Below are 27,990 nucleotides of genomic sequence, written 5' to 3'. Positions count from 1 at the left end.
TTTTATGAGAAGACCGTTCAAAATGCTCACAACCAGGCAGATCCTTGCGCAGATTCACCCGAGAGACTGGTTTATCTCCCTCGATCTGAAAGACGCTTACTTTCAGATCCAGATAATAACCCGTCACAGGCCATTCTTGAGATTCGCCTTCGACGGTCAGGTATATCAGTACACCGTCCTGCCGTTCGGCCTGTCTCTAGCACCCCGTACATTTACGAAGTGCATGGACACGGCTCACGCTCCCCTGAGGGGTCAGGGAATGCGAATTCTGAACTATTTGGACGATTGGCTGATTTTAGCACAGTCAGAGGAAGAACTTATCGCTCACAGAACAGTGCTTCTCAGCCACCTGGAGAGCCTGGGTCTCACGGTCAACTGGACCAAGAGCTCATTGCTGCCCAGTTAGTCAACCTCTTTTCTGGGTTTGGAACTGGATTCTGTGGCAATGACGGCCCGGCTGTCGACACAGCGTGCGCTGTATCCGACGCCTGGCCGCGTCTTTCCAGCCGGGCAGCGCCACACCTCTCAAAACATTTCAGAGGATGCTGGGTTGTATGGCTTCAGCTGCAGCAGTGCTTCAGCTGGGTCTACTGCGTATGCGCCTGCTGCAATGTTGGTTGAATGCCCGAGTGCCTCACCGAGCCTGGGCTTCCGGCGGCATTCGAATCAGAGTGACTCAGAGCTGCGTTTCAGCACTGAAGCCCTGGTTAGCGGCCGACTGGTACCAGCGGGGAGTGACAATGGGAGCCGTCTCGCACCGCAAAGTTATCTCGACGGACGCATCCAACTTAGGTTGGTCAACTTGGGATCTGTCCTTGGTCCTGGAGGCCCTGAAGACTTTTCCCTTTGAACCGCTGGAGTCAGTGGATGTGAAATACCTCTCGTTTAAAACCGTTTTTCTGATAGCTCTGTCTTCAGTCAAACGCGTGGGGGATCTACATGCGCTATCTGTTAGCCCCGCATGTCTCGAGTTCGGACCAAGTGCCTCCACATAAATTGTTTGGAGATGATAGCGGTCGAGAATGCACTCAAGCGCTTCCTCCCACACATACGGGATCACTATGTACTAGTTCGCTCGGACAACATGTCAGTGGTGTCTTATGTGAACCGACAGGGCGGTGTCAGATCCAGGAACCTCTGCAATCTGACAGAACGCCTTCTCGTGTGGGCTCATCACTCATTCCGTTCGCTGAGAGCCGCGCACGTGCCGGGCCATCTGAACGTCGGCCCAGACAGACTGTCCAGGGACATCATTCCCCCCGGAGAATGGTCTCTGCACCCTCAGACAGTCCAGTTACTCTGGCGCCTATTCGGCAGGGCGGAAGTCGACCTCTTTGCGTCAGAAGACAACGCTCACTGCCCGACGATCTTCTCAAAGAGCGAGGACGCGCTGGCCCAAACCTGGCCCAGCCGCCCGCTGTACGCTTTCCCTCCGATCTCCCTGTTACCACAGGTCATCAAGAGGATCAGGGAAACACATCACCCAGTGCTTCTCATAGCCCCGCGGTGGGAGAACCAAATCTGGTACCCAGAGTTAGTGAGGCTGTCGCACTTAGCCCTATGGCCGATCCCGTTGAGAAAGGATCTCCTCTCTCAAGCCGGTGGATCGATTTGGCATCCCCATCCAGAGCGCTGGTCTCTGCATGCGTGGATAATCAACAGATACTCGTTGACCTGCCAGAAGGGGTCGTAAACACGATCACGCAGTCTAGAGCTCCTTCCACGAGAAAGCTCTACACGTCTAAATGGTCTGTGTTCTCAAAATGGTGCACTAATAAGAGCCTGGATCCACGTACATGCGGGGTCCCACGGGTGCTCTCCTTCCTATAAGAGATGTTGGACAAGGGCAGGTCCCCCTCCACGCTCAAAGTGTATGTGGCGGCTATTGCAGCGTTCGCGGAGACGACGCGCGGCCGTGCAATAGGAAGGAACGAGCTCATCATCCGCTTCCTCAGAGGAGCTAGACCACAAGCTGAATCCCCCACGGCCACCCTCGGTTCCTGTTTGGGATCTGTCCTTGGTCCTGGAGGCCCTGAAGACTTTTCCCTTTGAACCGCTGGAGTCAGTGGATGTGAAATACCTCTCGTTTAAAACCGTTTTTCTGATAGCTCTGTCTTCAGTCAAACGCGTGGGGGATCTACATGCGCTATCTGTTAGCCCCGCATGTCTCGAGTTCGGACCAAGTGACTCTAAAGTCATCCTCAAACCGAGACACGGTTACATCCCAAAAGCGATTGGTACCCCCTTTAGGGCGCAGGTCATCTCCCTATCCACACATGCCAACCCTCCCGATTTTTCCGGGAGACTCCCGAATTTCAAAGCCCCTCCCGAAAATCTCCCGGACCAACCTTTCTCCCGAATTTCTCCCGATTTCCACCCGGACAACAATATTGCTACACCATCCATCACTGGGCGCCGTTTCAGACCGAACAATAATAAAGGTTACACCTCGAAGTCAAGCGCGGCAATCAGAACGGGAAAAGAAGCAGATGAAGAAGGGGAAAAGGAAGAAAGAAGAGACCATGGCGAATAAAAAGAGAAAATATGCCTGCAAATTCCTAACTGAATGGAAAAAAGAATTCACGTTCATCCAGGACAGCTCGAAGGGGAAGGGATATGCTGCCTGCAAATTTTGTAGATCAGACTTCTCCATTGAACACGGTGGCTGAACGGATTTAATTACACACATAGGGTCAGAAAAGCACAAGGCTGCGGCAATGCAGCACCGGTCACAGCCCAGTATTTTGGCCCATCTTTCCAAAGGTAGACCCGATGGTGTTATATATGCCGAGACAAAGATGGCTATGCTGTTAGCTACAAGCAACATCCCGTTCACATTTGCGGATGTTTTCAACAAATCCGTGAAGAATATGTTCCCGGATTCAGATATTGCTCACCAGTACGCAAACGGAAGAACAAAGGCTACTCAAATAGTGAAAGGTGAGTGTATATAAATAATACTGTTTTCTAAGAGTTAGGGTTGAGACTTGTCCCTTCATAATACGGATTTGTCCCGTATTTTAAGATTGAATTGTTAAAGATTATTAATTCTTTCTTCTTTTTTTTTCTTAAGTAAGCAGCAAGTACAGCACAGTTAGTAGAAAAACTGTGTTTTCATTACTGTGTACTTTTATAGGTGCCATTGCCCCGGAATTGGACAGGGAAGTGATCAAACTGTGCCAAGACCAACCCTTTGGTCTGATGTGTGATGAAAGCACAAGCAGAAACACGGATAAAATATGTATTTTGTATTTACACTTCTCTTGTAAGTAATTTGTGGCTGCTGTCAGTGAAAATTGCTCTCTAAATATATATATATTATTTTTTAAAGGAGTTTGTAATATTGGCCAGGGTTTGCGATCCGAAAACTCAGGAGGTGGTGACGAGGTTTCTGCACATGCCTAACCTCCTGAGGAGAGGCCTTAAGGAATTGAATTTGTCAAATAAATGAATTACATTTTTCTTTGCATTTGTGTGTGTGATATATATGACGTTTTTTTTCTAGTCGACTAGTAGGCTAGTTGTTCATTTAAGTCATTCGTGGACAAATCGCCCCTTTATATTAATTTAATTACTTATATAGCCTACAGGATAATGAGCGTTTACGTAATATAGTCGCACTCAAGCGCACCGCACACATAAAGCTTGCCACAAAGAACCGGTAAAAGTAATGATTATGAATGCGTCTAAATGTGTCTATATACTCTGTGAATGTGAATGTGCATTATATGCTGAGTTTCGGTTCATTTATGAGACGAACTCCAGTTCACTCGCCTCCATGTCGTGATTCTGCTATATTTATTAAATCCAGGCAATTGGTTCATGAAACATTGATTGAGACAAAAGGGCCTTGCTGGCTAATTAGCATTCGACCTCCCCATACAGCCTGACTTCCTCCCAGAAACAACAAAGAACTCACAAAAGAACATGGTTTAATGTAAATGTTTATGATTGACTGGTATGTTTTTGGTGTCATTTGAAATGTCTCAAAGTGAGTGGTACAGATATCTCATATCCAGATAGATAAGATAAAAGGTAATAAGGTTTATAGAAGTTTAGGGAAAACTGGTTAAGCCATTTGAGGGCGGTTTCCCCACCCCCATGTCACCTGGTCAAGGAAACAAAGGAAGGTGTTTTGGGGCTCGCTCGCTCTCTTTTCTGGTGGACGCAGACTGGTTAGGTTCGCTCTCTCTCTCTCTCTCTCTCTCTCTCTCTCTCTCTATTTCTCTCTCTCTATCTCAGGTACAAGCTGGGTAAGATTCTTTGGTGTAACCATTGTATAATCATGTTCTAGATATTTGAATTGATTGTGGAATTGATCTCTGATATCTGAAATATTAAATTGTTACGTGGGATTATTCTAAATGATTTTGACATTGCTCATTTAATGGTTAAAAGGAATAGTCCAACATTCGCTCACTTTTAGTGAGGCACAGATATTATTTAAACCTTTCATTTATGGAGTCAGATGAATTAACGAGTAAATATATGATAAATATATTGCATTTAACCAACCAATACTTCGCATGAGAAAAGGACAGGAACACGTGATACCTTCCCCGTGTATTGGCGAACCGGAGATTGGACCAATATATCGGGCCTTACAAAAATGGTGACCTCGACGTGATCTCAAAACAGATCAAAACAGTTTCACGAGAAAACGTCCTTTTCAGCAAGTATTGGGATCTTAAAATCAACAAGAGGTTTGAAAATCATCTCTTTCTTCAGCGGTTGTGGTAAGTTAATTTTCTTTGCATTTTAGAAATGTTCAAGAAATGTTTGATGTGGCAGCCAGATGAAGAATGATTCGATTTTAAAGATCTCCTTGTTTTGCCTAAGCAACAAGAAACGAAACCTAAAGTGAGAATAACATCTTCCAAATAATTAATAACTCGATGAAGAGCTGAAAATGTAAAGCCTAAAAGTTTTAAAAATCAGCCGCATGTTTTCTGGCCATTGTTGTGTTGGCTTTGTTAAAACACTAGCAACACTTGATGACAATGAGCAAACAACAGAAAGACAAGTCTAAGTTTGTAAACGATCGGAAAACACGTGATTTTATAAATAAAAAGGCAGACCGATGCATTGTTTATGGAAAGAAAATTTTGGGAAAACAAGATGATATAATTTACAGGCTAAAACTCAAATATCAAGGATAATGCTAAATGCGATTGTCCATGTTGTTTTCAAAACCCTCAAGGGCTAATGCTAAATGCTAAAGCCATGCTGCAATCAAGGATAACGCTAAATGCTATTGTCCATGCTGTTTACAAAACGCTCAAGGCTAATGCTAAATGCTAAAGCCATGCTGCAATCAAGGCTAACGCTAAATGCTATTGTCCATGTTGCTTTCAAGATGCTCAAGGCTAAAGCTAAATGCTAAAGCCATGCTGCATTTAAGGCTAATGTTATATTTAAGGCTTCAGAGAACTAAATATTGTTATGTTTGAATGTATTCTGAATTACTCTGAGATTTGTTTTTTCCAAAATAGATTAACGGATTCGTATATTGCCACAAGCTGCGTCAGAGGTTAACGACGGTTAACAACTGATATCAGGGAGTTTTGCTGGCGACTTGGGTGGGTGGATGTGTTCCGATGTCTTCTTTTCTAATTTAATGTTACTTTAGATAAATGTACAGGCTTGATTAATTCAGAGCCAAAACCTACTAAAGTAAAACAATTGAATTAAGATCTTGAAGGGCACCCAAGGGGGCTATGAAAAAGTCTCTTTGATTGTTGTGCGTGTTCGGCAAAATCCTAGAGAATTAGCCAACTGCCTCTGCTCCTGATCTTCGGGACTGGCCACTTGTGTCGGAGACCTGGGTAAGGAACTCGGAGCAATATAGTTTTCCTTGTCTATAAACGGAAAAATATAAAGTAAGAGTAAATAGAATAACCAAACGTTAAAATGGCCATTTAAAAGACTAAATGAGAAGAAAATGTATTTGAAACCTAGAAAAGAAATAAGAGAAACAGCGAATGTAGATCTTATAATTATATTATAACTTAAATTATAATAAACATTATATTACACTCGCCGAGCAGGACAATAATTGGAGAAGGGTGACTTTCGTCACTAAAATGGAATTTCTGAAACAGAATTTCATTTGTGTGCTACCCAGTGCCAAAAAGGGGCGGTACACGGCTAGAATTGTGTGGCACAGGTAATAGCAAACCAAAATTGTGCAACAACTAAAATCTAATCAATCAGAGAAGTAAATTTACAAGGAGGGTGTGAAATGCTAAAAAGTACCACAGTTTTTTTTGCAGGTCAAAAAATATCTGCACTAACTAAAATGTGTGAACGACACCATAAACCGCAAATGCTAACCAGACAACTCAGAGATCTGGCTGTAATGAGAGAAAGCAATGAGCATTGCACATGCAGCAGACTGAAGGCTGAACTGGAAAAGCAGCTTCAGGTGTACACACTGAGACAACAGCAACAATTCAGACTTGGTCAATGAAACTCGGTTTCATGTGACATCTGGAATTAAAATTGCAATTGACATGATAATGGAACAAGTAAAAGAATTCCACACGTCTGAATGTAATGTTTGTGAAATATTGGAATTGTCTGTGGTTCGCTCTCCTCTGTTTCCTGTCTCAGGCTTACTTCTGCAAATTCCTGAGAAGACGGATGCCAAGATGCTCACCTGGAACTAATCCAGGACAGCGGAATTGTTAGAACATAACCTGAGACTCGGGAGATGGGTGAAAAGACATTACAAGAGGCCGTTCACATCTCACAATTATACATCACTGCATAAATATGGCCTCCCAGTTTAGAACTGGAACTAAATTTGCAACACAATTGTTATAGATTATATTCCACCCATCTCCTAGACATGAACACTGAACACACACCTCCATCACTATACCCTCACAGCATCACCACCTAGAATAGATTAAGTCGATCAAGACTGAAAATCACACGTCATAAGAAGATAAAGATGACATAGAGTCCAAAAGTGTCACTTCACTAAAGATCCATTGTCCATCTTCACACTAACAGATCCAGATAGCTTCACACACACAGGAGCTGATCTCATGATCATGGTCTAACAGACACACAGAGAATAGCATACGCTGTTCACAACACACTGCCAACTAATGGGAGAACACCGCAACACACATGGACAACTGAATGGCTACAGTCACAAATCAAGACAAATTCTAAGGCAGACCTGCCATTAAATTTCAAACTCCATGATTGTTGGTGGGAGTTGAAAGATCAGAGGGCCCCTGATTTCTCAACATACCTACTAATAACAGAAACAGAATTAAAATGGATAAATACAAATTCAATCAAGTACAAAAAATGTACAATTCAACTCTGTCATCGACTGTGACTTAGCCAGATCAATACACACACACTCTCAAACACACTCTCTCACAGACACACACACACACACACACACACACACACACACACACACACACACACACACACACACACACAAAAACACTCTCACAGACAAAAACACACTCTGACATTCTAAAAAATTAAACACAAACACACAAAACCATTGATTGGTTTACACTGACCTCTTGCTGCATTTCTGAAACCTATTTTGATTTCTGTATTTTTCCTTTGAGTAATTCAGAAAAACATTTCTGAAACTTATTTTTGATTTTAATTTCTGAAACTCATTTTGATTTCTGCATTTTTTCCTTTGAATAGTTCATACAAACATTTCTGAAACTTATTTTTGATTTTAATTTCTGAAACTCTGCATTTTTTCCTTTGAATAATTCAGAAAAACATTTCTAAAACTTATTTTGATTTTAATTTCTGAAACTTATTTTGATTTCTGCTTATTTGTATATTGTCCATTTTACTCGCAACAATGTTTTTGGACATCAATTCAATTGAATCTCTATGTTTGGTTACACCAAAATGAAATGTTGTTTTAACCCAGCACTGGTTGTTTTGATAGAATGCCATTTATTTAAATGTTTCTAGAAACAGGGTAAGAGCTTGTAAGATCTTCCTTTGTCCTTCCTTGACCCCCTATAGGAGTACTATTGGCATGGTAATTAAAAATCAGATAATTAATGAGACCAAATGTACCACTCACATTTGCTGACATGAACATGGTATTTTACATTGAACATGACATGATTTTGCTTTATTGCATTATGTATTCCTATGCACTTCCTTATGACTGAGAGGGAGTAAAATCTTTCCGTGGCAGGGGCAGCTGCCACTGGCGCCTGTCACTCGACCTGCCACCGCTATATGCGCCTGTCACTCGACCTGCCACCGCTATACGCGCCTGTCCCGCGACCTGCCACCGCTATACGCGCCTGTCCCGCGACCTGCCACCGCTATACGCGCCTGTCCCGCGACCTGCCACCGCTATACGCGCCTGTCCCGCGACCTGCCACCGCTATACGCGCCTGTCCCGCGACCCGTCACGGCTATACCCGGCTGTCCCGCGACCCGTCACGGCTATACGCGCCTGTCCCGCGACCCGTCACGGCTATACGCGGCTGTCCCGCGACCCGTCACGGCTATACGCGCCTGTCCCGCGACCCGTCACGGCTATACGCGGCTGTCCCGCGACCCGTCACGGCTATACGCGGCTGTCCCGTGACCCGTCATGGCTATGCGCTTACCACTCGATCCGTCACAGCTTTACGCCGGTTTCACACTGCATGCATTAGCAGAGCGTAAGCAGCGCAGGAGCAGTGCATATGGTGAGCAGGAGCAGGACACGAGCGTTTTGCTTTCACACTGGCAGCGTTTGTCACGCGCGGCTGAACCGCAGCGTGTGTATAGACAGAGTAGGGTAGAGTGGGGGAAAACGCCCCCCTTAAGGAAAATGTGACATTACAGTGAAACAAAACATAAATGTGACTAGAATTGCCATCCCGGTTTTGAGTGACTATGGCAGGAGTTATTCACCAAATATTAAAATTGCTCAGCCTTCATAATTAATTAGCATTTTGACTGAAAATATTTTTGTACAAAGGGGGCGTTTTGCCCCAGCGGTGGGGTAAAACGCCCCCCAAGGTGGGGTAAAATGCCCCCTTTCTTACCAACCAGTTTGCTTCATAGATCAACAGCAAAATTAACAGAAAATAGTTTTTAATCTCTAAAAGTAAAAGGCAAGTAATGTATAAACATGTATATATATTAATATTTATTTCAGCAATGTCCAGAATAGCCAAATTTAACTACCTTCCATCAGTGAGCTAACTTTGCTAGCAAGCTAGCTAGTTAATGTTCACTTGAGGTAATTTTTTTATGTTTTGTTCAAATATTTTGATTTTACCACCTAGTTATACTGCATTAAGTGTAAAACAAAGGATTTGATAGACAGAAATATTTTATTATAGTAATTATGATAGAGAGAAACTATGCTCCCAGGGGGGGCGTTTTACCCCTCAGCGTAGGGGGCGTTTTACCCCACAAGCTATGACTTTTTAAAAAAATGTTTAATTTTTTAAATATAATTATATTCCTTATAAATAACATATGATCTCAAACTACAGACTTCACTATTCATCTATCATACATCACTGTGATATCATGCAGAACAATATTCTCTTAAACACTTGTTTACTAATATCTGAAAATTATACCATTTACCATGTAATCCTCTTCTCTTCAAATATGTCGCTGGTGTCAGCTTCTCCATAGAGATTTGTATATCCCCGTTATCAACGTAGTGCATAGCAACAGTAAAAATGTATATTGACTACTTTTAGTGGTTATTTTGAGAAAAACAGGTGGGGGGCGTTTTACCCCAGGGGAGCGTTTTCCCCCACTCTACCCCTCTATAATCAGGGTAAGTTGGCATTGCTTTATTTCGTTTTCAAATACATTTAAGAGAAAAGACTTGTCAAGAAGCTTATTTTATTAATCATTTCATTTATATAACTTTTGATTCGTCTTTGTTTTTATTGTTCGGGCAACAAGTGTGTTTTTGGACATTTGTTTTCTTTTTAAATTGCTGTTGGTCATTTGAGTGACTGTTTAAAACACAATAGATATCATCAATGCGCTTTTGGGGTAAAACTGCGGTGTATTTTGGCCTTGATCAATGCGTGTCACTTTAATTCAGCGTAAGCGGCGCGTTAAAAATAGACTGGGCGCCGAAACTATCGCCGCACTGCTGTTCCTGCTCTGCTCCTGCTACGCGCTGCCGCGCCGCTTCTGCGTGCGGTGTGAATGCACTCATTGATTAACATGGACGCCGAAAAAAATACGCGCTGCTCACGCGCCGCTGACGCTTGCGGTGTGAAACCGGCGTAATGCATCTGCCTTGCGTCCCATGAGTGTTAAATGCGCCTCTCACTCGAAGTCGAACCACTGTTTGTGCCTGTCACGTGACCCGAAGTTAGGCTACTGTTAAAAAAAACAAAGATGACCTGGAAAACGCATCCCGATTTTTAATGTTTTTTTGTTTTGTTTTTTTTCATTACAATCTAACACTCTTTAGGTTAGATTTGAAAAGCAGACAAGACATGCCAACATTGCTGGGAGTGTCAGACCAACTGCAACCATTGCAGCAATTAAACACTTTTTGGAGGATTTTGGGCAAATGGCTGAAAAATCAAACAGTAGCCTAACTTATGGTTAAATGGTAGCCTATATCATTGTCGACCAATAGGTGGCGCAGTTACGAAATCGATGTGATGTGGTCAGAGTGAGGTGACAGTGACAAACCTTACCAGTGGCATTACAATAGGCAGATTTATTCAAAAGTTATCAACATTTTTGGAAAATATGTATAACTTTTGACCAGAAGGTGGCACTGTCTTGAAATATTTTGAATATCCTTTGAATTACAAAATAGGCTACAATGAAATAGCTTGGCCGTGACTAACGTCTCAGTAGTCCAACATTAGCTAGTGCAAGTTTACCTTAAGATAGCATGCTTTGAGGTTGGCTTGATATAGCAATGATTATTATTACTATATTAATTATTATTATTATCATCATTATCAATATTATTATTGGTATTATTATTATTATTAATTTATTATTTATTAAGAAGTCTTATTTCGACATGATAAGTCGTTATTTCGACATAATATATTATTTCGACATAATATCTCGTTATTTCGACATAATAAGGGGACATTCTAATCTGCATTAAGCCACATTAAGCGTTCTTAATGTTTTTCTATGGGAGGAAAATGCTTAACGTGTAATTAAACTTTGCGTTCATATTCTGGGCTCATCTGATTTTTTGTACATAGCATATCCTACTTTGTTATGATTTTAGTATCATAATGATTAATAAATGCACGCACAATTATCCATGAACTTGATTTGAACAAATGCCTTTCGTGTGTGCTCAGTTCAGAATTAAATGAATATGCAGCAATTTGTACAAATACAGATGTAGGCCTACTATACTGTTGTAGCCATTAAATAAGCGCATTTAGTTTCATATTTGTTAAAATATTATAGTATTATTTTTTGTTCCATTTACGTTGATTTATGAAAAGTGAACAGCACAAGTAAGAGGATGTGCAATATATATCGAGAGACATGGAGCGGGTCAGACATGATTTTGACTACTTTATTAAGTTTTGTTTTGTAGAAAACCTTTCTTTAAAGTGAATTTCGTTTTGTATAAATTGTATCTTAATTTTAATCAATTTTTCATCAACCAATTGCCTGGATTTAATAAATAAGAAGGGACAATATAATCATGGAGGCGCCCATGCAGTCACTTGCATTGCACGTGAACTGGAGCGCATCTCATCCTAACTTAACTAAACTCAGTGTATGCCTCACATAGACATGAGAAATACATCAAATACACCAAGCTTGAAATGTCTTTAAACGAAATAATTCAAAACGAAAAGAAAAAGGCTACTCTGTGATTATGTAATCCATTATGTGCATTTCTCTGTATTGGCGCGTTCACTACAAATATGGCGATCGTCAACTTCATCTTTGCAGCCAACATGCACTGCCAGAAAACACTAGTTTATTAATAAAAATCAATGCACGCATCACCGGATTTACAAATGCCCATCTTGCTTGTTGCACGCACACATATTATGTCGGAATAACGAGATATTATGTTGAAATAACATTATTATTAATAAAACATCTTTTCTATTTGATTGAATGCTGAATATTGCGCTTGTTCAATTTAATAAAATTAAAACTTTAATTGTGGTCATTAAAATAATTGAATAGGCCTATTATAGCTAAATATTTAGTGGGCAAGTTTTGCTCATTTATATGGAAGCTTGTTTCCGCCACTAAATAATAAATAAATAATAATAATTGCGACTTTTTATCTCACAATTCTGACTTTTTTTCTCACAATTGCGATATATCAAGTCAGCATTGTGACTTTTTTTCTCAGAATTGCGACATATGAAGTCAGAATTGTGTGAAATAAAGTCACAATTCTGAGAAATAAAGTCGCAATTGCGAGATATAAAGTCAGAATTGCATGATATAAAGTCGCAATTGCGTGTTAAAGTCAGAATTATTAAACAAAGATATAAACTATTCTGAGGTAAAAAAGACAAAAAAGTCCGTCTTTTTTCCCCTTAGAATTGGACTTTATATCTCACAATTGTGAGTTTATATCTCACAATTCTAAGAAAAAATGTCATAATTGCGAGATATAAACTCACAATTGCGTGTTATAAAGTCAGAATTGCGTGATATAGTATAGCATTTTGCGAGAAAAAAAGTCAGAATTCTGACTTCATAAGACGCAATTGCGACTTTATTTCACGCAATTCTGACTTTATATCTCGCAATTCTGACTTTATAACACGCAATTGCGACTTTATTTCACGCAATTCTGACTTTATATCTCGCAATTCTGAGAAATAAAGTCGCAATTATCTTTTAAAATGTTTTATTCTGTGGCGGAAACAAGCTTATGTATGTAGCCTATATATATATATATATATATATATATATATATATATATATATATATATATATATAGCCTATAATTAGGCAGCTCCCCCAGTCAATGATCTAGCACCCCCTCAGCGATCTAGCACCCCCTCAGCACATGTTAAAAATTCTCTGGAGCCGCCCCTGGCCGTGACAGGTCGAGTGACAGGCGAGTATAGCCATGACAGGTCGCGGGACAGGCGAGTATAGCCGTGACGGGTCGCGGGACAGCCCCATATAGACGTGACGGGTCGCGAGACAGGCGAGTATAACCGTGACAGAAAGCGGGACAGGCGAGTATAGCCGTGACGGGTCGACTGACAGACGAGTATAGCCGCGACGGGTCGCGGGACAGGCGCGTATAGCGGTGGCAGGTCGCGGGACAGGCGCGTATAGCGGTGGCAGGTCGAGTGACAGGCGCGTATAGCGATGGCAGGTCGCGGGACAGGCGCGTGTAGCTGTGGCAGGTCGAGGGACAGGCGCGTATAGCGGTGGCAGGTCGCGGGACAGGCGCGTGTAGATGTGGCAGGTCGAGGGACAGGCGCGTATAGCGGTGGCAGAAAGCGGGACAGGCGCGTATAGCGGTGGCAGGTCGAGTGACATGCGCGTATAGCGGTGGCAGAAAGCGGGACAGGCGCGTATAGCTGTGGCAGGTCGAGTGACAGGCGCGTATAGCGGTGGCAGGTCGCGGGACAGCCGCGTATAGCGGTGGCAGGTCGAGTGACAGGCGCGGCAGGTCGAGTGACAGGCGCATATAGCGGTGGCAGGTCGAGTGACAGGCGCGGCAGGTGAGTGGCAGGCGCGTATAGTGGTGGCAGGTCGAGTGACAGGCGCATATAACGGTGGCAGGTCGAGTGACAGGCGCATATAGCGGTGGCAGGTCGAGTGACAGGCGCGGCAGGTCGAGTGACAGGCGCGTATAGCGGTGGCAGGTCGAGTGACAGGCGCGTATAGCGGTGGCAGGTCGAGTGACAGGCGCGTATAGCGGTGGCAGGTCGAGTGACAGGCGCGTATAGCGGTGGCAGGTCGAGTGACAGGCGCGGCAGGTCGAGTGGCAGGCGCGTATAGTGGTGGCAGGTCGAGTGACAGGCGCCAGTGGCAGCTGCCCCTGCCACGGAAAGATTTTACCCTTACTGTTACGACTGTAAGTCCATATGTGCTCAATCGTGAAGCGGACATTTAAGATGCTTTTCAGGTGTCTCACACAAAGCAGTGTGAACCAAGGAGAACCCCTTCGTCCACTGAGGTCTGCCCAGACCACCGTACCGCTGGAGGTGACAGGGTTGGTCAAGAAGGGTCAGATCATCATCGTGGAGAAGGTGCCAGGGAAGCGGAAGTTTCCCCATGATGGAATGACACGTCAACTGAACAAGTCACTAAAGGTCCAGATTGACTCTATGAACTTTGCTCACGTCACAGGATTGCAGGAAGAGAACCTGAATGTATTCATCCACCTGTTGGACTCAAGCTATGCACTGGTGAGAACAGGTGTTCTGTGAACAGGTGTTCTGCAGGTGAACACTGAGCTCACTGAGCTTCTACAGATGCCAACATTGCAAAGACAATTTTTGTGCTACATCTTCAAGGATTATAACAAACGTCTTACTGTGACCCCGTAAGTGTTCATCAGAATTTGACCCACGGGATCAAGGAGGGATCTGTAAGACTGAAAATACTGGTTGGGGCCCTGATCTGAGACAAAAGGGCCTTGCTGGCTAATTAGCATTCGACCTCCCCATACAGCCTGACTTCCTCCCAGAAACAACAAAGAACTCACAAAAGAACATGGTTTAATGTAAATGTTTATGATTGACTGGTATGTTTTTGGTGTCATTTGAAATGTCTCAAAGTGAGTGGTACAGATATCTCATATCCAGATAGATAAGATAAAAGGTAATAAGGTTTATAGAAGTTTAGGGAAAACTGGTTAAGCCATTTGAGGGCGGTTTCCCCACCCCCATGTCACCTGGTCAAGGAAACAAAGGAAGGTGTTTTGGGGCTCGCTCGCTCTCTTTTCTGGTGGACGCAGACTGGTTAGGTTCGCTCTCTCTCTCTCTCTCTCTCTCTCTCTCTCTCTCTCTCTCTCTCTCTCTCTCTCTCTCTCTCTCTCTCTCTCTCTTCTCTCTCTCTATCTCAGGTACAAGCTGGGTAAGATTCTTTGGTGTAACCATTGTATAATCATGTTCTAGATATTTGAATTGATTGTGGAATTGATCTCTGATATCTGAAATATTAAATTGTTACGTGGGATTATTCTAAATGATTTTGACATTGCTCATTTAATGGTTAAAAGGAATAGTCCAACATTCGCTCACTTTTAGTGAGGCACAGATATTATTTAAACCTTTCATTTATGGAGTCAGATGAATTAACGAGTAAATATATGATAAATATATTGCATTTAACCAACCAATACTTCGCATGAGAAAAGGACAGGAACACGTGATACCTTCCCCGTGTATTGGCGAACCGGAGATTGGACCAATATATCGGGCCTTACAAAGGTTATTAACAAATTATTAACTGTGATATTTTCTATAGAGCAAACAGGGCTTTATAGACAATGTCAGTGTTAATTTAAGAAGTTCAAAATTGAAGTTGTTTAAAGCATTTGCATATATAGAACAATGCTTAAAGTTTTGTTATTGACAGGGAAACACAAAGTCCAGTGGAGTTTAAACTGATGAAAACAGACACAGTCTTACCTGTGTTTCTCTGAGAGACTCATCTGAGAGAGAGAGTCCTTTCCTCTTTCCTCTGACATACTGCAGCTAAACTGACACTGAAAACTGATCAGCACTGGTTTCTGGAAACACTCAATCCTTCAGCATCACCTGGAGATGACACCATTTTACACAGATGAAGAACATCTTATTTAAGACAATAATGAAGAATGCTGAGTTATCATCAACAACAGCAACAGCAAAAACAATCTAATAAAGTGAGTTACAGACAAATATATTGCCATGTAAAATAACCGAATGGTCTTAATCATTTCTGATTGTTTAATGAGTTTAACTGACTCTAAATATTAATTCATTCAGGAACAGAAATTTATACTGTGTTGGGAAAACTGAACCCAATTTGTTATATTCTCTATTACAGTATACTATCATTTTACAATCATATTAACCCAATCTTTATTAATTGTTGAATCATTTGTCATTTAATCATTACTTCAAGTTCACAATGGTGGTTGAATTCATTACTTTCAAATGATCCTAAAATAACTGATTAAGTAAAAGTAACCGGAATTATAATAGACATAGACATACTGTATAACTACTAATCATAATTGCTATATATGAACAGAAATATTCAGTTTAATAATATCAGATTATTGTTCAATGACGTTAGGCTTCATCTGTCTGTCTACTGTAAATGTCTGCTTCAAAAATACTTTCGATTTCACATCACAAAATCAACAGCCAACTGAAGAGGAAATGGGAGAAAACTTTCAGAAACATAATCGTTTTCAATAACCCTTTCTCAATAAAACTTTTTGTGTTTTAACTTCAAAAGATTGTAATTTCTGGCAGATTCTTCGTCTGTTCGGAGTGTCAGAAGAGCCTTCTGTAACTTCACATTTAAATCACGCTTAATATACAATATGACGCATAATTACAAATGACTTTAATGGAGAATGTATTAAACTTACTTGCAGTCTTGTCCACTAAGAAGAGAATTTATAAGTATTTTAAACTCAGTAACGCTTAAGCAATTAAGAAAAGTGTTGTCAGTCCGCGCGCGTCGTTCTCAGAATCTCTTGCTGGTCTCGATGGATTGTGGATTAAACACATTTATGATCGCGAGTGTTATTAGATTTGGTAGGCATTGTGCTAAATTGACATCAGAAGTGTTTTCTGGAACATAGATCAAATCAAACCCAGTGAGCGACAGGTTTAGGTATCAGAGGTTGGTATTTCTGTTTGTGTTGTTACTTTCGCTTTCCTCTTGTTCGTGTGTTTTACACTTGCTCCGGACTCGCGCACTTCTGAAGATAACGCAGTTATAATAGAATGGACCAGTAACAGCTAAAAACTCAAATTCTCACACTAAAGACAAGAAACGAGATGTTAGAAGCATATAAGCATAAGATATAACAAACACACTTACTTCTCTTGAACGCACACAAGATAAAGGAAACTCTAGCGAGCGGACCGCGTGTAGAACGGGCCGGCCCGCGGTATAGGCGGAATAGGCAAATGTCATCCATAGGGGCGCCAAAATGAGTGATTTTTTTCTTTTCTTTTTTTTTTATTTTTTATTTATTTTTTACTAATACTATTTTAAAACCATTAATTTGAAATACTACAAAAACGCGGTCGGCAGCCAACTGCTGTGATGTTCGGGATGTGACTGTTTTGAGAGTTTAAAAATATGCAAATTGTGCTGGAGTTTATGCTGGATTTAGTGCGTAAATCATTTTGTTTACAAATTAGACGCTTTGCAGTTGTTATGTGTTAAAGATTTTAATTTGGACGTGTTCATTGTGATTATATTGGCTGGGTTTGTAAAAGTTTATAAAACTGAAAGGATATGCTTGGTGCATTTGGAAAAGCTTCTATTTCTAAATGTAATCGCGTGCATCGCTGATGATTATACTGTCCGTGTGTTGGAAAAAACTTAGATTAAACACACTCACGCCGGTTTCACACTGCACGCGATAGCAGAGCGTGAGCAGCGCGTATTTTTTTCGGCGTCCATGTTAATCAATGAGTGCATTCACACCGGGAGCAGGAGCAGCGCGTGAGCGTCCAGCAGGAGCGTCGCGTGAACAGCAGTGCAGCGGGGGTTTCGGCGCCGAGTCTATTTTTGCTGCGCCGCTTACGCTGAATTAAAGTGACAATGCATTGATGGCCAAAATACAGCAGTTTTACCCAAAAAGCACATTGATGATATCTATTGTGTTTTAAACAGTCAATCAAATGACCAACAGCAATTTAAAAAGAAAACAAATGTCCAAAAACAAACTTGTTGCCCGAATAATAAAAACAAAGATGAACCAAAAGTTATATAAATGAAATGATTAATAAAATAAGCTTCTTGACAAGTCCTTTCTCTTAAATGTATTTGAAAACGAAATAAAGCAATGCCAACTTATCCATTATAGAGTACTCTGTCTGTACACAACCCGCGGTTCAGCCGCGCGTGACAAACGCTGCCAGTGTGAAAGCAAAACGCGCGTGTCCTGCTCCTGCTCACCATACGCACTGCTCCTGCTCTGCTCACGCTCTGCTATCGCGTGCAGTGTGAAACCGGCGTCAGGCACAGCCCAAAGCAGACGTTACAGCGTTGCCAGCGGCACTGAGCGGAGTTTTATTTCTAGAAATAGACAAGCTTTGTTTCCAAATGCACCAAGCAAAGATATCCTTTCAATTTTATAAACTTTTATAAACCCAGCCAATGTAATCACAATGAACACATCCAAAATAAAATATTTAACATACATAACAACTGCAAAGCGTCTAATTTGTAAACAAAATTATTTACGCACTAAATCCAGCATAAACTCCGGCACAATTTGCATATTTTTAAACTCTCAAAACAGACGTCACTTCCCGAACCTCACAGCAATTGGCTGCCGACCGCGTTTTTCGCTTGATATTTGCATAAAGTCGAGAACTGCCCAACCTTTTGACGCTCTCGGTCGCTCTCAACGCTTTCTCCGGTCCGCTGGCAATCCCAAAATGCACTGCGCGAGCGTGAAGCTCAACTTCCATAGGAATGAATTGAAAACGCTCGCTCCGCTCCGCTCACACCGTGCCAGTGGACACGCACCGTAACGCCGGTTTCACACTGCATGCATTAGCAGAGCGTAAGCAGCGCAGGAGCAGTGCATATGGTGAGCAGGAGCAGGACACGAGCGTTTTGCTTTCACACTGGCAGCGTTTGTCACGCGCGGCTGAACCGCAGCGTGTGTATAGACAGAGTACTCTATAATCAGGGTAAGTTGGCATTGCTTTATTTCGTTTACAAATACATTTAAGAGAAAAGACTTGTCAAGAAGCTTATTTTATTACTCATTTCATTTATATAACTTTTGATTCGTCTTTGTTTTTATTGTTCGGGCAACAAGTTTGTTTTTGGACATTTGTTTTCTTTTTAAATTGCTGTTGGTCATTTGAGTGACTGTTTAAAACACAATAGATATCATCAATGCGCTTTTGGGGTAAAACTGCGGTGTATTTTGGCCTTGATCAATGCGTGTCACTTTAATTCAGCGTAAGCGGCGCGTTAAAAATAGACTGGGCGCCGAAACTATCGCCGCACTGCTGTTCCTGCTCTGCTCCTGCTACGCGCTGCCGCGCCGCTTCTGCGTGCGGTGTGAATGCACTCATTGATTAACATGGACGCCGAAAAAAATACGCGCTGCTCACGCGCCGCTGACGCTTGCGGTGTGACGCCGGTTTCACACTGCACGCGATAGCAGAGCGTAAGCAGCGCAGGAGCAGTGCATATGGTGAGCGGGAGCAGGACAGGAGCGTTTTGCTTTCACACTAGCAGCGTTTGTCACGCGCGGCTGAACCGCGGCGTGTGTATAGACAGAGTACTCTATAATCAGGGTAAGTTGGCATTGCTTTATTTCGTTTTCAAATACATTTAAGAGAAAAGACTTGTCAAGAAGCTTATTTTATTAATCATTTCATTTATATAACTTTTGATTCGTCTTTGTTTTTATTGTTCGGGCAACAAGTTTGTTTTTGGACATTTGTTTTCTTTTTAAATTGCTGTTGGTCATTTGAGTGACTGTTTAAAACACAATAGATATCATCAATGCGCTTTTGGGGTAAAACTGCGGTGTATTTTGGCCTTGATCAATGCGTGTCACTTTAATTCAGCGTAAGCGGCGCGTTAAAAATAGACTGGGCGCCGAAACTATCGCCGCACTGCTGTTCCTGCTCTGCTCCTGCTACGCGCTGCCGCGCCGCTTCTGCGTGCGGTGTGAATGCACTCATTGATTAACATGGACGCCGAAAAAAATACGCGCTGCTCACGCGCCGCTGACGCTTGCGGTGTGAAACCGGCGTGAAACCGGCGTAACGCCGGTTTTACGCCGGTTTCACACTGCACGCGATAGCAGAGCGTAAGCAGCGCAGGAGCAGTGCATATGGTGAGCAGGAGCAGGACAGGAGCGTTTTGCTTTCACACTAGCAGCGTTTGTCACGCGCGGCTGAACCGCAGCGTGTATAGACAGAGTACTCTCTATAATCAGGGTAAGTTGGCATTGCTTTATTTCGTTTTCAAATACATTTAAGAGAAAAGACTTGTCAAGAAGCTTATTTTATTAATCATTTCATTTATATAACTTTTGATTCGTCTTTGTTTTTATTGTTCGGGCAACAAGTTTGTTTTTGGACATTTGTTTTCTTTTTAAATTGCTGTTGGTCATTTGAGTGACTGTTTAAAACACAATAGATATCATCAATGCGCTTTTGGGGTAAAACTGCGGTGTATTTTGGCCTTGATCAATGCGTGTCACTTTAATTCAGCGTAAGCGGCGCGTTAAAAATAGACTGGGCGCCGAAACTATCGCCGCACTGCTGTTCCTGCTCTGCTCCTGCTACGCGCTGCCGCGCCGCTTCTGCGTGCGGTGTGAATGCACTCATTGATTAACATGGACGCCGAAAAAAATACGCGCTGCTCACGCGCCGCTGACGCTTGCGGTGTGAAACCGGCGTGAAACCGGCGTAACGCCGGTTTTACGCCGGTTTCACACTGCACGCGATAGCAGAGCGTAAGCAGCGCAGGAGCAGTGCATATGGTGAGCAGGAGCAGGACAGGAGCGTTTTGCTTTCACACTAGCAGCGTTTGTCACGCGCGGCTGAACCGCAGCGTGTATAGACAGAGTACTCTCTATAATCAGGGTAAGTTGGCATTGCTTTATTTCGTTTTCAAATACATTTAAGAGAAAAGACTTGTCAAGAAGCTTATTTTATTAATCATTTCATTTATATAACTTTTGGTTTGTCTTGTTTTTATTGTTCGGGCAACAAGTTTGTTTTTGGACATTTGTTTTCTTTTTAAATTGCTGTTGGTCATTTGAGTGACTGTTTAAAACACAATAGATATCATCAATGCGCTTTTGGGGTAAAACTGCGGTGTATTTTGGCCTTGATCAATGCGTGTCACTTTAATTCAGCGTAAGCGGCGCGTTAAAAATAGACTGGGCGCCGAAACTATCGCCGCACTGCTGTTCCTGCTCTGCTCCTGCTACGCGCTGCCGCGCTGCTTCTGCGTGCGGTGTGAATGCACTCATTGATTAACATGGACGCCGAAAAAAATACGCGCTGCTCACGCGCCGCTGACGCTTGCGGTGTGAAACCGGCGTCACACCGCAAGCGTCAGCGGCGCGTGAGCAGCGCGTATTTTTTTCGGCGTCCATGTTAATCAATGAGTGCATTCACACCGCACGCAGAAGCGGCGCGGCAGCGCGTAGCAGGAGCAGAGCAGGAACAGCAGTGCGGCGATAGTTTCGGCGCCCAGTCTATTTTTAACGCGCCGCTTACGCTGAATTAAAGTGACACGCATTGATCAAGGCCAAAATACACCGCAGTTTTACCCCAAAAGCGCATTGATGATATCTATTGTGTTTTAAACAGTCACTCAAATGACCAACAGCAATTTAAAAAGAAAACAAATGTCCAAAAACAAACTTGTTGCCCGAACAATAAAAACAAAGACGAATCAAAAGTTATATAAATGAAATGATTAATAAAATAAGCTTCTTGACAAGTCTTTTCTCTTAAATGTATTTGAAAACGAAATAAAGCAATGCCAACTTACCCTGATTATAGAGTACTCTGTCTATACACACGCTGCGGTTCAGCCGCGCGTGACAAACGCTGCCAGTGTGAAAGCAAAACGCTCGTGTCCTGCTCCTGCTCACCATATGCACTGCTCCTGCGCTGCTTACGCTCTGCTAATGCATGCAGTGTGAAACCGGCGTAACGCCGGTTTCACACCGCAAGCGTCAGCGGCGCGTGAGCAGCGCGTATTTATTTCGGCGTCCATGTTATTCAATGAGTGCATTCACACCGCACGCAGAGGCGGCGCGGCAGCGCGTAGCAGGAGCAGAGCAGGAGCAGCAGTGCAGCGATCGTTTCGGCGCCTGGTCTATTTTTGCTGCGCCGCGTACACTGAATTAAAGTGACAATGCATTGATCATGGCCAAAATACACCGCAGTTTTACCCAAAAAGCGCATTGATGATATCTATTGTGTTTTAAACAGTCAATCAAAACAAATGTCCAAAAACAAACTTATTGCCCGAACAATAAAAACAAAGACGAACCAAAAGTTATATAAATTAAATGATTAATAAAATAAGCTTCTTGACAAGTCTTTTATCCTAAATGTATTTGAAAACGAAATAAAGCAATGCCAACTTACCCTGATTATAGACTCTGTCTATACACACGCCGCGGTTCAGCCGCGCGTGACAAACGCTGTGTGAAAGCAAAACGCTCGTGTCCTGCTCCCGCTCACCATATACACTGCTCCTGCGCTGCTTACGCTCTGCTAATGCGTGCAGTGTGAAACCGGCGTTAATAGGCCGTACGCCGGTTTCACACTGCACGCATTAGCAGAGCGTAAGCAGCGCAGGAGCAGAGCGTATGGTGAGCAGGAGCAGGACACGCGCGTTTTGCTTTCACACTGGCAGCGTTTGTCACGCGCGGCTGAAATTGTTGCTAAATTCAGTTCACACATCACTGCTGTCCTGATGGTTATACAACAACACTTAGGCTATTTTGGGGAAAATATATTTTAAGTTGTACAATTGTACATTTGTGATTTTTTTATGATTTTTATGAAAAATATTTAATAACTTCACTGTAATTCACTGTATTGTTGCCAAATTCACCCATCACTGCTGTCCTGATGGTTATAAAACAATCGAATCTGTGAATTTACTGCCAACTTTACTCAACTGCACTAGTTCTCTTCCGCAGTCGGTGATGCAGGGAGTCTTGTGATTGGTTTTCAAGCCAGTCAATCAGAATTTAGCAGTCTCATGATCTCTGATTGGCTGGAATTATGGCATATTGTAACGCTGGGTTGTGTTGAGCTGCTTGAGCAGCAAGCGAGCCGTCTGGGCTTAGAGAGCGCTCACGGCTGGTATGAAAGGAGCAAGAAAGTGAAACTTTGCACACGCGAAAGAGAACGTCCGCGCACATCCAAATACTTATTTTAAATGCAAAATTGATTTTCGTTCGCTCGCAATATTTTCTTATCTGCGAGACGAACATTTCTCCGCAAAACTCAGTTAACGCGCGTGCGAAATGCCCTTTTGCGCGCTCAAAATGTGATCTTGCGCGCGCAGAATTCTGACCGAAATCTCACGCCGGTTTCACACCGCAAGCGTCAGTGGCGCGTGAGCAGCGCGTATTTTTTTCGGCATCCATGTTATTCAATGAGTGCATACCGCTTCTGCTTGCGGTGTGAATGCACAGTGCATTCACACCGCACGCAGAAGCGGCGCGGCAGCGCGTAGCAGGAGCAGAGCAGGAACAGCAGTGCCGCGATAGTTTCGGCGCCCAGTCTATTTTTAACGTGCCGCTTACGCTGAATTAAAGTGACAATGCATTGATCATGGCCAAAATACACCGCAGTTTTACCCAAAAAGCGCATTGATGATATCTATTGTGTTTTAAACAGTCAATCAAATGACCAAAAACAATTTAAAAAGAAAACAAATGTCCGTTGCCCGAACAATAAAAACAAAGATGAACTAAAAGTTATATAAATGAAATTATTAATAAAATAAGCTTCTTGACAAGTATTTTCTCTTAAATGTATTTGAAAATGAAATAAAGCAATGCCAACTTATCCATTATAGAGTACTCTGTCTGTACAAAACCCGCAGTTCAGGCGCGCGTGACAAACGCTGCCAGTGTGAAAGCAAAACGCGCGTGTCCTGCTCCTGCTCACCATATGCACTGCTCCTGCGCTGCTTAAGCCTGTTTTATACTTCTGCGTCGAACTGCCGCCGTAGCTAGGCTACGTATAGGCTCCGGCGTAGGTCCGACGCAGAAGTATAATGAGGCCTTTACGCTCTGCTAATGCATGCAGTGTGAAACCGGCATTATACTTCTGCGTCGAACTGCCGCCGTAGCTACGTCGACAGGCTGTGTGTAGCACGCGTACCCTACGGCGTACCCTGACGTGCACCTCTCCAAAAATGTAACAACGCGTCAATTCTACGCGGACACAAGCGCTGTGATTGGTCTGCCAGAACCCCTCCCTCGGGGTTTCACATGCTCCCTAGGTGCGCGTCAACGCGGACAACGACACAGAAGTATAAATTAAAACCAGCACGTTGCCTACGGCGTATAGGCTCTGGCGTAGGTCCGACGCAGAAGTATAATGAGGCCTTTAGTCCTCCGACTCGGTCCGGCGCATCAGTCTTCCCATATGAAGCGGCGGTTTCTTCATTAGGGCGATCGGGCGACGCACCACCACCACCAAAGTGTGAAAGGGACTTTTTCAATCACAATCTCATTCAACCACAGAGTTACGCTAGCAGCAGTCACTCACTGTTGTTCTGCCTCTGGATATTACGGTGACCGGGAGGGGACATGTTCGGTTCACTTATTTTTGTCGTGGCCACAACATATAAACTCGTGGGAACGTATTAAGTCGTGGGAACGTCATAATATCTCGTGGGAACGTCATATTAAGTCGTGGGAACGTCATAATATCTCGTGGGAACGTCATATTAAGTCGTGGCCACGAGATCATTTTGTTGAGGTAACGACATCATACGTCATGGCCACGCGATGCAAAGTCGTAGCCTCGAGATGTATGCACAAATCACTGTCACACACACACTCAAGAGTGTTCAACTAGCAGAATAGTACAGAATCACGATACACAGTCTCACTTGTAGCCATGTCTTTTAACTATAATATTTCGAAGGGCAAAAATAGGAACTTTTAATTGGCTTTACATCATCAACTGTCACTATAGCGCGAGGCCCTGTGCAGTCGCGACTTGGTACTGTAAGCAGCATAACGTTATAGCATTACCTCCCCAGCCTGAGCTAACCGACAGTATATGAGCTAACTCGATCACGTCGAGCTAGGTGGTGATTTCAGATAGACAGGCTCCTGAGCTCCACTCACGCCCCGCCTCTTTGCCCATTTTCTGTTATCCGGGAGTGACGCGAGGCCAAGATGGCGACGGCCGGCTCCGCCCACTTTAGGCTTCAAAAACGGTCTTCAGAAACCTACGGGTGACGTCACGGATACTACGTCCATATTTTTTTACAGTCTATGGGCTGAACAGATATGGGCCAAATTGTAGCCATATTTGTTTTGCCATAACTTTAAAATCTGTGGGAAATGCTCACTTGGTTCACAACTGATTTTGAGGTATATGGCCCAGATAACAACGAACACATGAGAACCATATGTGGTTGAGCTATGGCTAGTGATGGCAAAATGAGGCTTCCTGAACCACTGAGACCTCGCAGGCGCAGCCCATTGCTTCACCCAAAGGTTCATTACTCGAAGCTTCATTCAGCATTGCTCACTAGTGACACCTAGCAACTGTGCAAAGAAATAGCAGACAAATTAATTCATTCTGAACCAGTGTCGCGCCCCCCCCCCCCTCCCTCCCCCTCCCTCCCTCCCTCCCTCTGTATATTTTATAAAAATACTTTTATAAATAAAAATATTTATTTGTAATATAAATATACAAATAAATATTTATATTTATTTGTATATTTATATTTAAATTTATATTTTATAAAAATATTTTTATAAATAAAAATATGTATTTATTTATTTTGTACTCACTGTTGATGTCTGTAACCTTTCATTTGCAATAATAAAAAGACATGATCAGACATTTGTCCATTACTGTGTATAATATAAAATATGTATCTTTCTCTGTCTGAATTTACTTGTGCCGAGTCACACACATAGTTAATTAATTATTCATAAATTGTTTGGATAGTGACAGTATGAACAACAATAGTGACTGTGTTGAGTGCAGTGCTTATGTTAGTGGGAGTGTAATAAAGTACATTTATTCATTTAGCAGATTATAGATAACAGATTAAAGTAAACTGCATCAGAATAGTCCGGAAGGAAGGATTACAATAGATTTTTTATTGAGAAACAGAATTATTTCAAGTGTGTTGGGGTTTAGATGATTCCTCTTCTTGGACAAAATCTCTCTAGCCTTGGAAAAGATCCTTTCACAAGGAACAGAGGATGCAGGGGAACGTAAAAATGGCAGTGGTATAAATGAGGACACTGATGCTTCTGTTGAGCCCAGACAGGGGAGGATTTCCTCTTTCTTGCTGGCTCCATTCCCAGGAAAAAGGAAGAGTCACAAAAAGCAAACAAATCCAAAAGGGCAATCCAAATCAAAAAGCAGTCCAGTCCAGATGCAAAAATCCAGAGCAATCCAAATAATCTTATCTAATTAATATAACAAGACTATAATATAGCGAGGCCTACTATAATAATAATATACTACAACTATTCTAACCTGATAATGCAATAATATACAGCCCTCACATATGACACAATAACGACACTGACACTGACAATGATAGTTTTCTAACTCTCTGACTCTCTGACACTACTACAACTGCTTCTACAACTCCTGACAACACCCACAAGGTGGCGCGAGTTTCGAACCGCATTTTATCCGGAAGCGACACTCAGACCGAACCGATGACGTATCCACACAAACCGAGGCCTCGTTTGTCGTTAGTCACGTGATTTTCACGTTAACAACACAAGCCTCGAATCGCGGCTTCATCTGGCACGCCCACTTTTTCTCGACACACGCTCCGACGCCTCGCTTCAAATGTCACATCACTAGCTATGGCACACAGTGAGAAACACCGACTTGTGGTAAACATTTGGCTTATACGTGGAAAAACACAGGAATCCTGAAATCAAGTGCGGCAAACATCCGCCGTTCCACCTCAGGCTGCTATGCATCTTCCCTCATTGGTGGAGAGACTACGGCGCAAATTTGACTGCGACGCTGGCCAGCTGACGCCATTTACTCTGCTTTCCTCACGACTGTGTACATTCAGGTAAGTGATGTTTTGGCATTTTAAAGTCATATAAATTAAATATGCAGCATTATGTCAATATTGCATGTTATTATGCGTTTAGTTATTCGTTTCATCGAGGAAGGGGTTGAACTAGCTAATATTTTCCTCAGTTTACTGCTATAACTTACAATAAAGTTTAATGTAACTTAACTGTTAACTTAGGCTATAGCAGTTCGCTGGTTTGCCGTTTTAAATTAAGATGTTTTTGTTTATAAATCAACAGCTCACTGCCGTACACATATAAAATAGTAACGTTATAGTTTGTCATACCCAGCGGGCAATTGATGTCAAATAGACATCAAATTGACGTCAAACATAGTCATCAAAGAATTGGTCAAAAATGCAAATCAAATCGATGTCAAAACTTGACATTAAATTGACGTCAAGTTTTGACATTCATTTGATGTGCATTTTTTTTAATAGATTTTTTAACACATTGATGTCCTATTCTAGACCACAAGAATAATGACAAAACAGTATTAAATGCAAGACGTGTTTTATTAAATCCACTGTTTTATATCAGAATTTTATATATAAATTTTAATCTGATATAAATCTTAATTGATGAACAATTGCATTACATTTTGTCATCACGACAACATTTTACATATTACAGGTTTTTACATCAAAGCTCTCAAGACCTTTAAAAACAAAGAGCAAGTTAAATTAAAATAAAACCAGTTTTGTAATTTGTTTCGTAGATAAACAAATTAATGAACAGAAACATAGATAAACAATAGGTGCATTCTACTTATTCAGAGTCTGAACAGACCTCAATGGCTGATTTTCCCCTTTAGTCGTCCCATACCCCCATATCTATCAGGAGCAGACCGGAGATAGCTGCCCATGTATTTCTTTATTTCAGCCTCTGACGCAGAAGGTTTCGACTGCTGTACAGCACCTTAATGAATATAAAGCCACAATTAGCACTCATTTTAAGACATTAAAATACAGCATACATTTTTCACCAAGCATCACTTGTACGTACTGTAAATCCACAAAGTAATTAACTTTTTA

The 27,990-nt window shown here is 42.3% G+C and overlaps 1 protein-coding gene across 3 annotated transcripts in view; it reads right to left on the bottom strand.

Moving 5' to 3' along the window:
• Positions 1-17,082, bottom strand: part of LOC307161655 (NACHT, LRR and PYD domains-containing protein 12-like) — a 222,789-nt gene extending 205,707 nt beyond the window's left edge. Inside the window, exons 1-2 of one of the 3 annotated variants that reach the window (XM_079876522.1) lie at positions 17,011-17,082; positions 15,600-15,728 (exon numbers count right to left, since the gene is read on the bottom strand). In XM_079876522.1, the coding sequence (XP_079732648.1) occupies positions 15,600-15,658 (59 nt within the window). In that variant the 5' untranslated portion in view covers positions 15,659-15,728; positions 17,011-17,082. Of the gene's footprint in view, positions 1-15,599; positions 15,729-16,552; positions 16,846-17,010 lie in introns of those variants that run through there. The other 2 variants (XM_079876521.1, XM_079876520.1) reach the window with 2 other exon arrangements.
• Between the last annotated feature and the right edge of the window lie 10,908 nt (positions 17,083-27,990).

The sequence above is a fragment of the Squalius cephalus genome, assembly GCF_949319135.1.
Source record: "Squalius cephalus genome assembly, chromosome: 7".
NCBI classification, from domain to species: Eukaryota; Metazoa; Chordata; class Actinopteri; order Cypriniformes; family Leuciscidae; genus Squalius; species Squalius cephalus.
The sequence above is the reverse complement of the archived record's forward strand: the minus strand, read 5'-3'. Positions and strand labels throughout refer to the sequence as shown.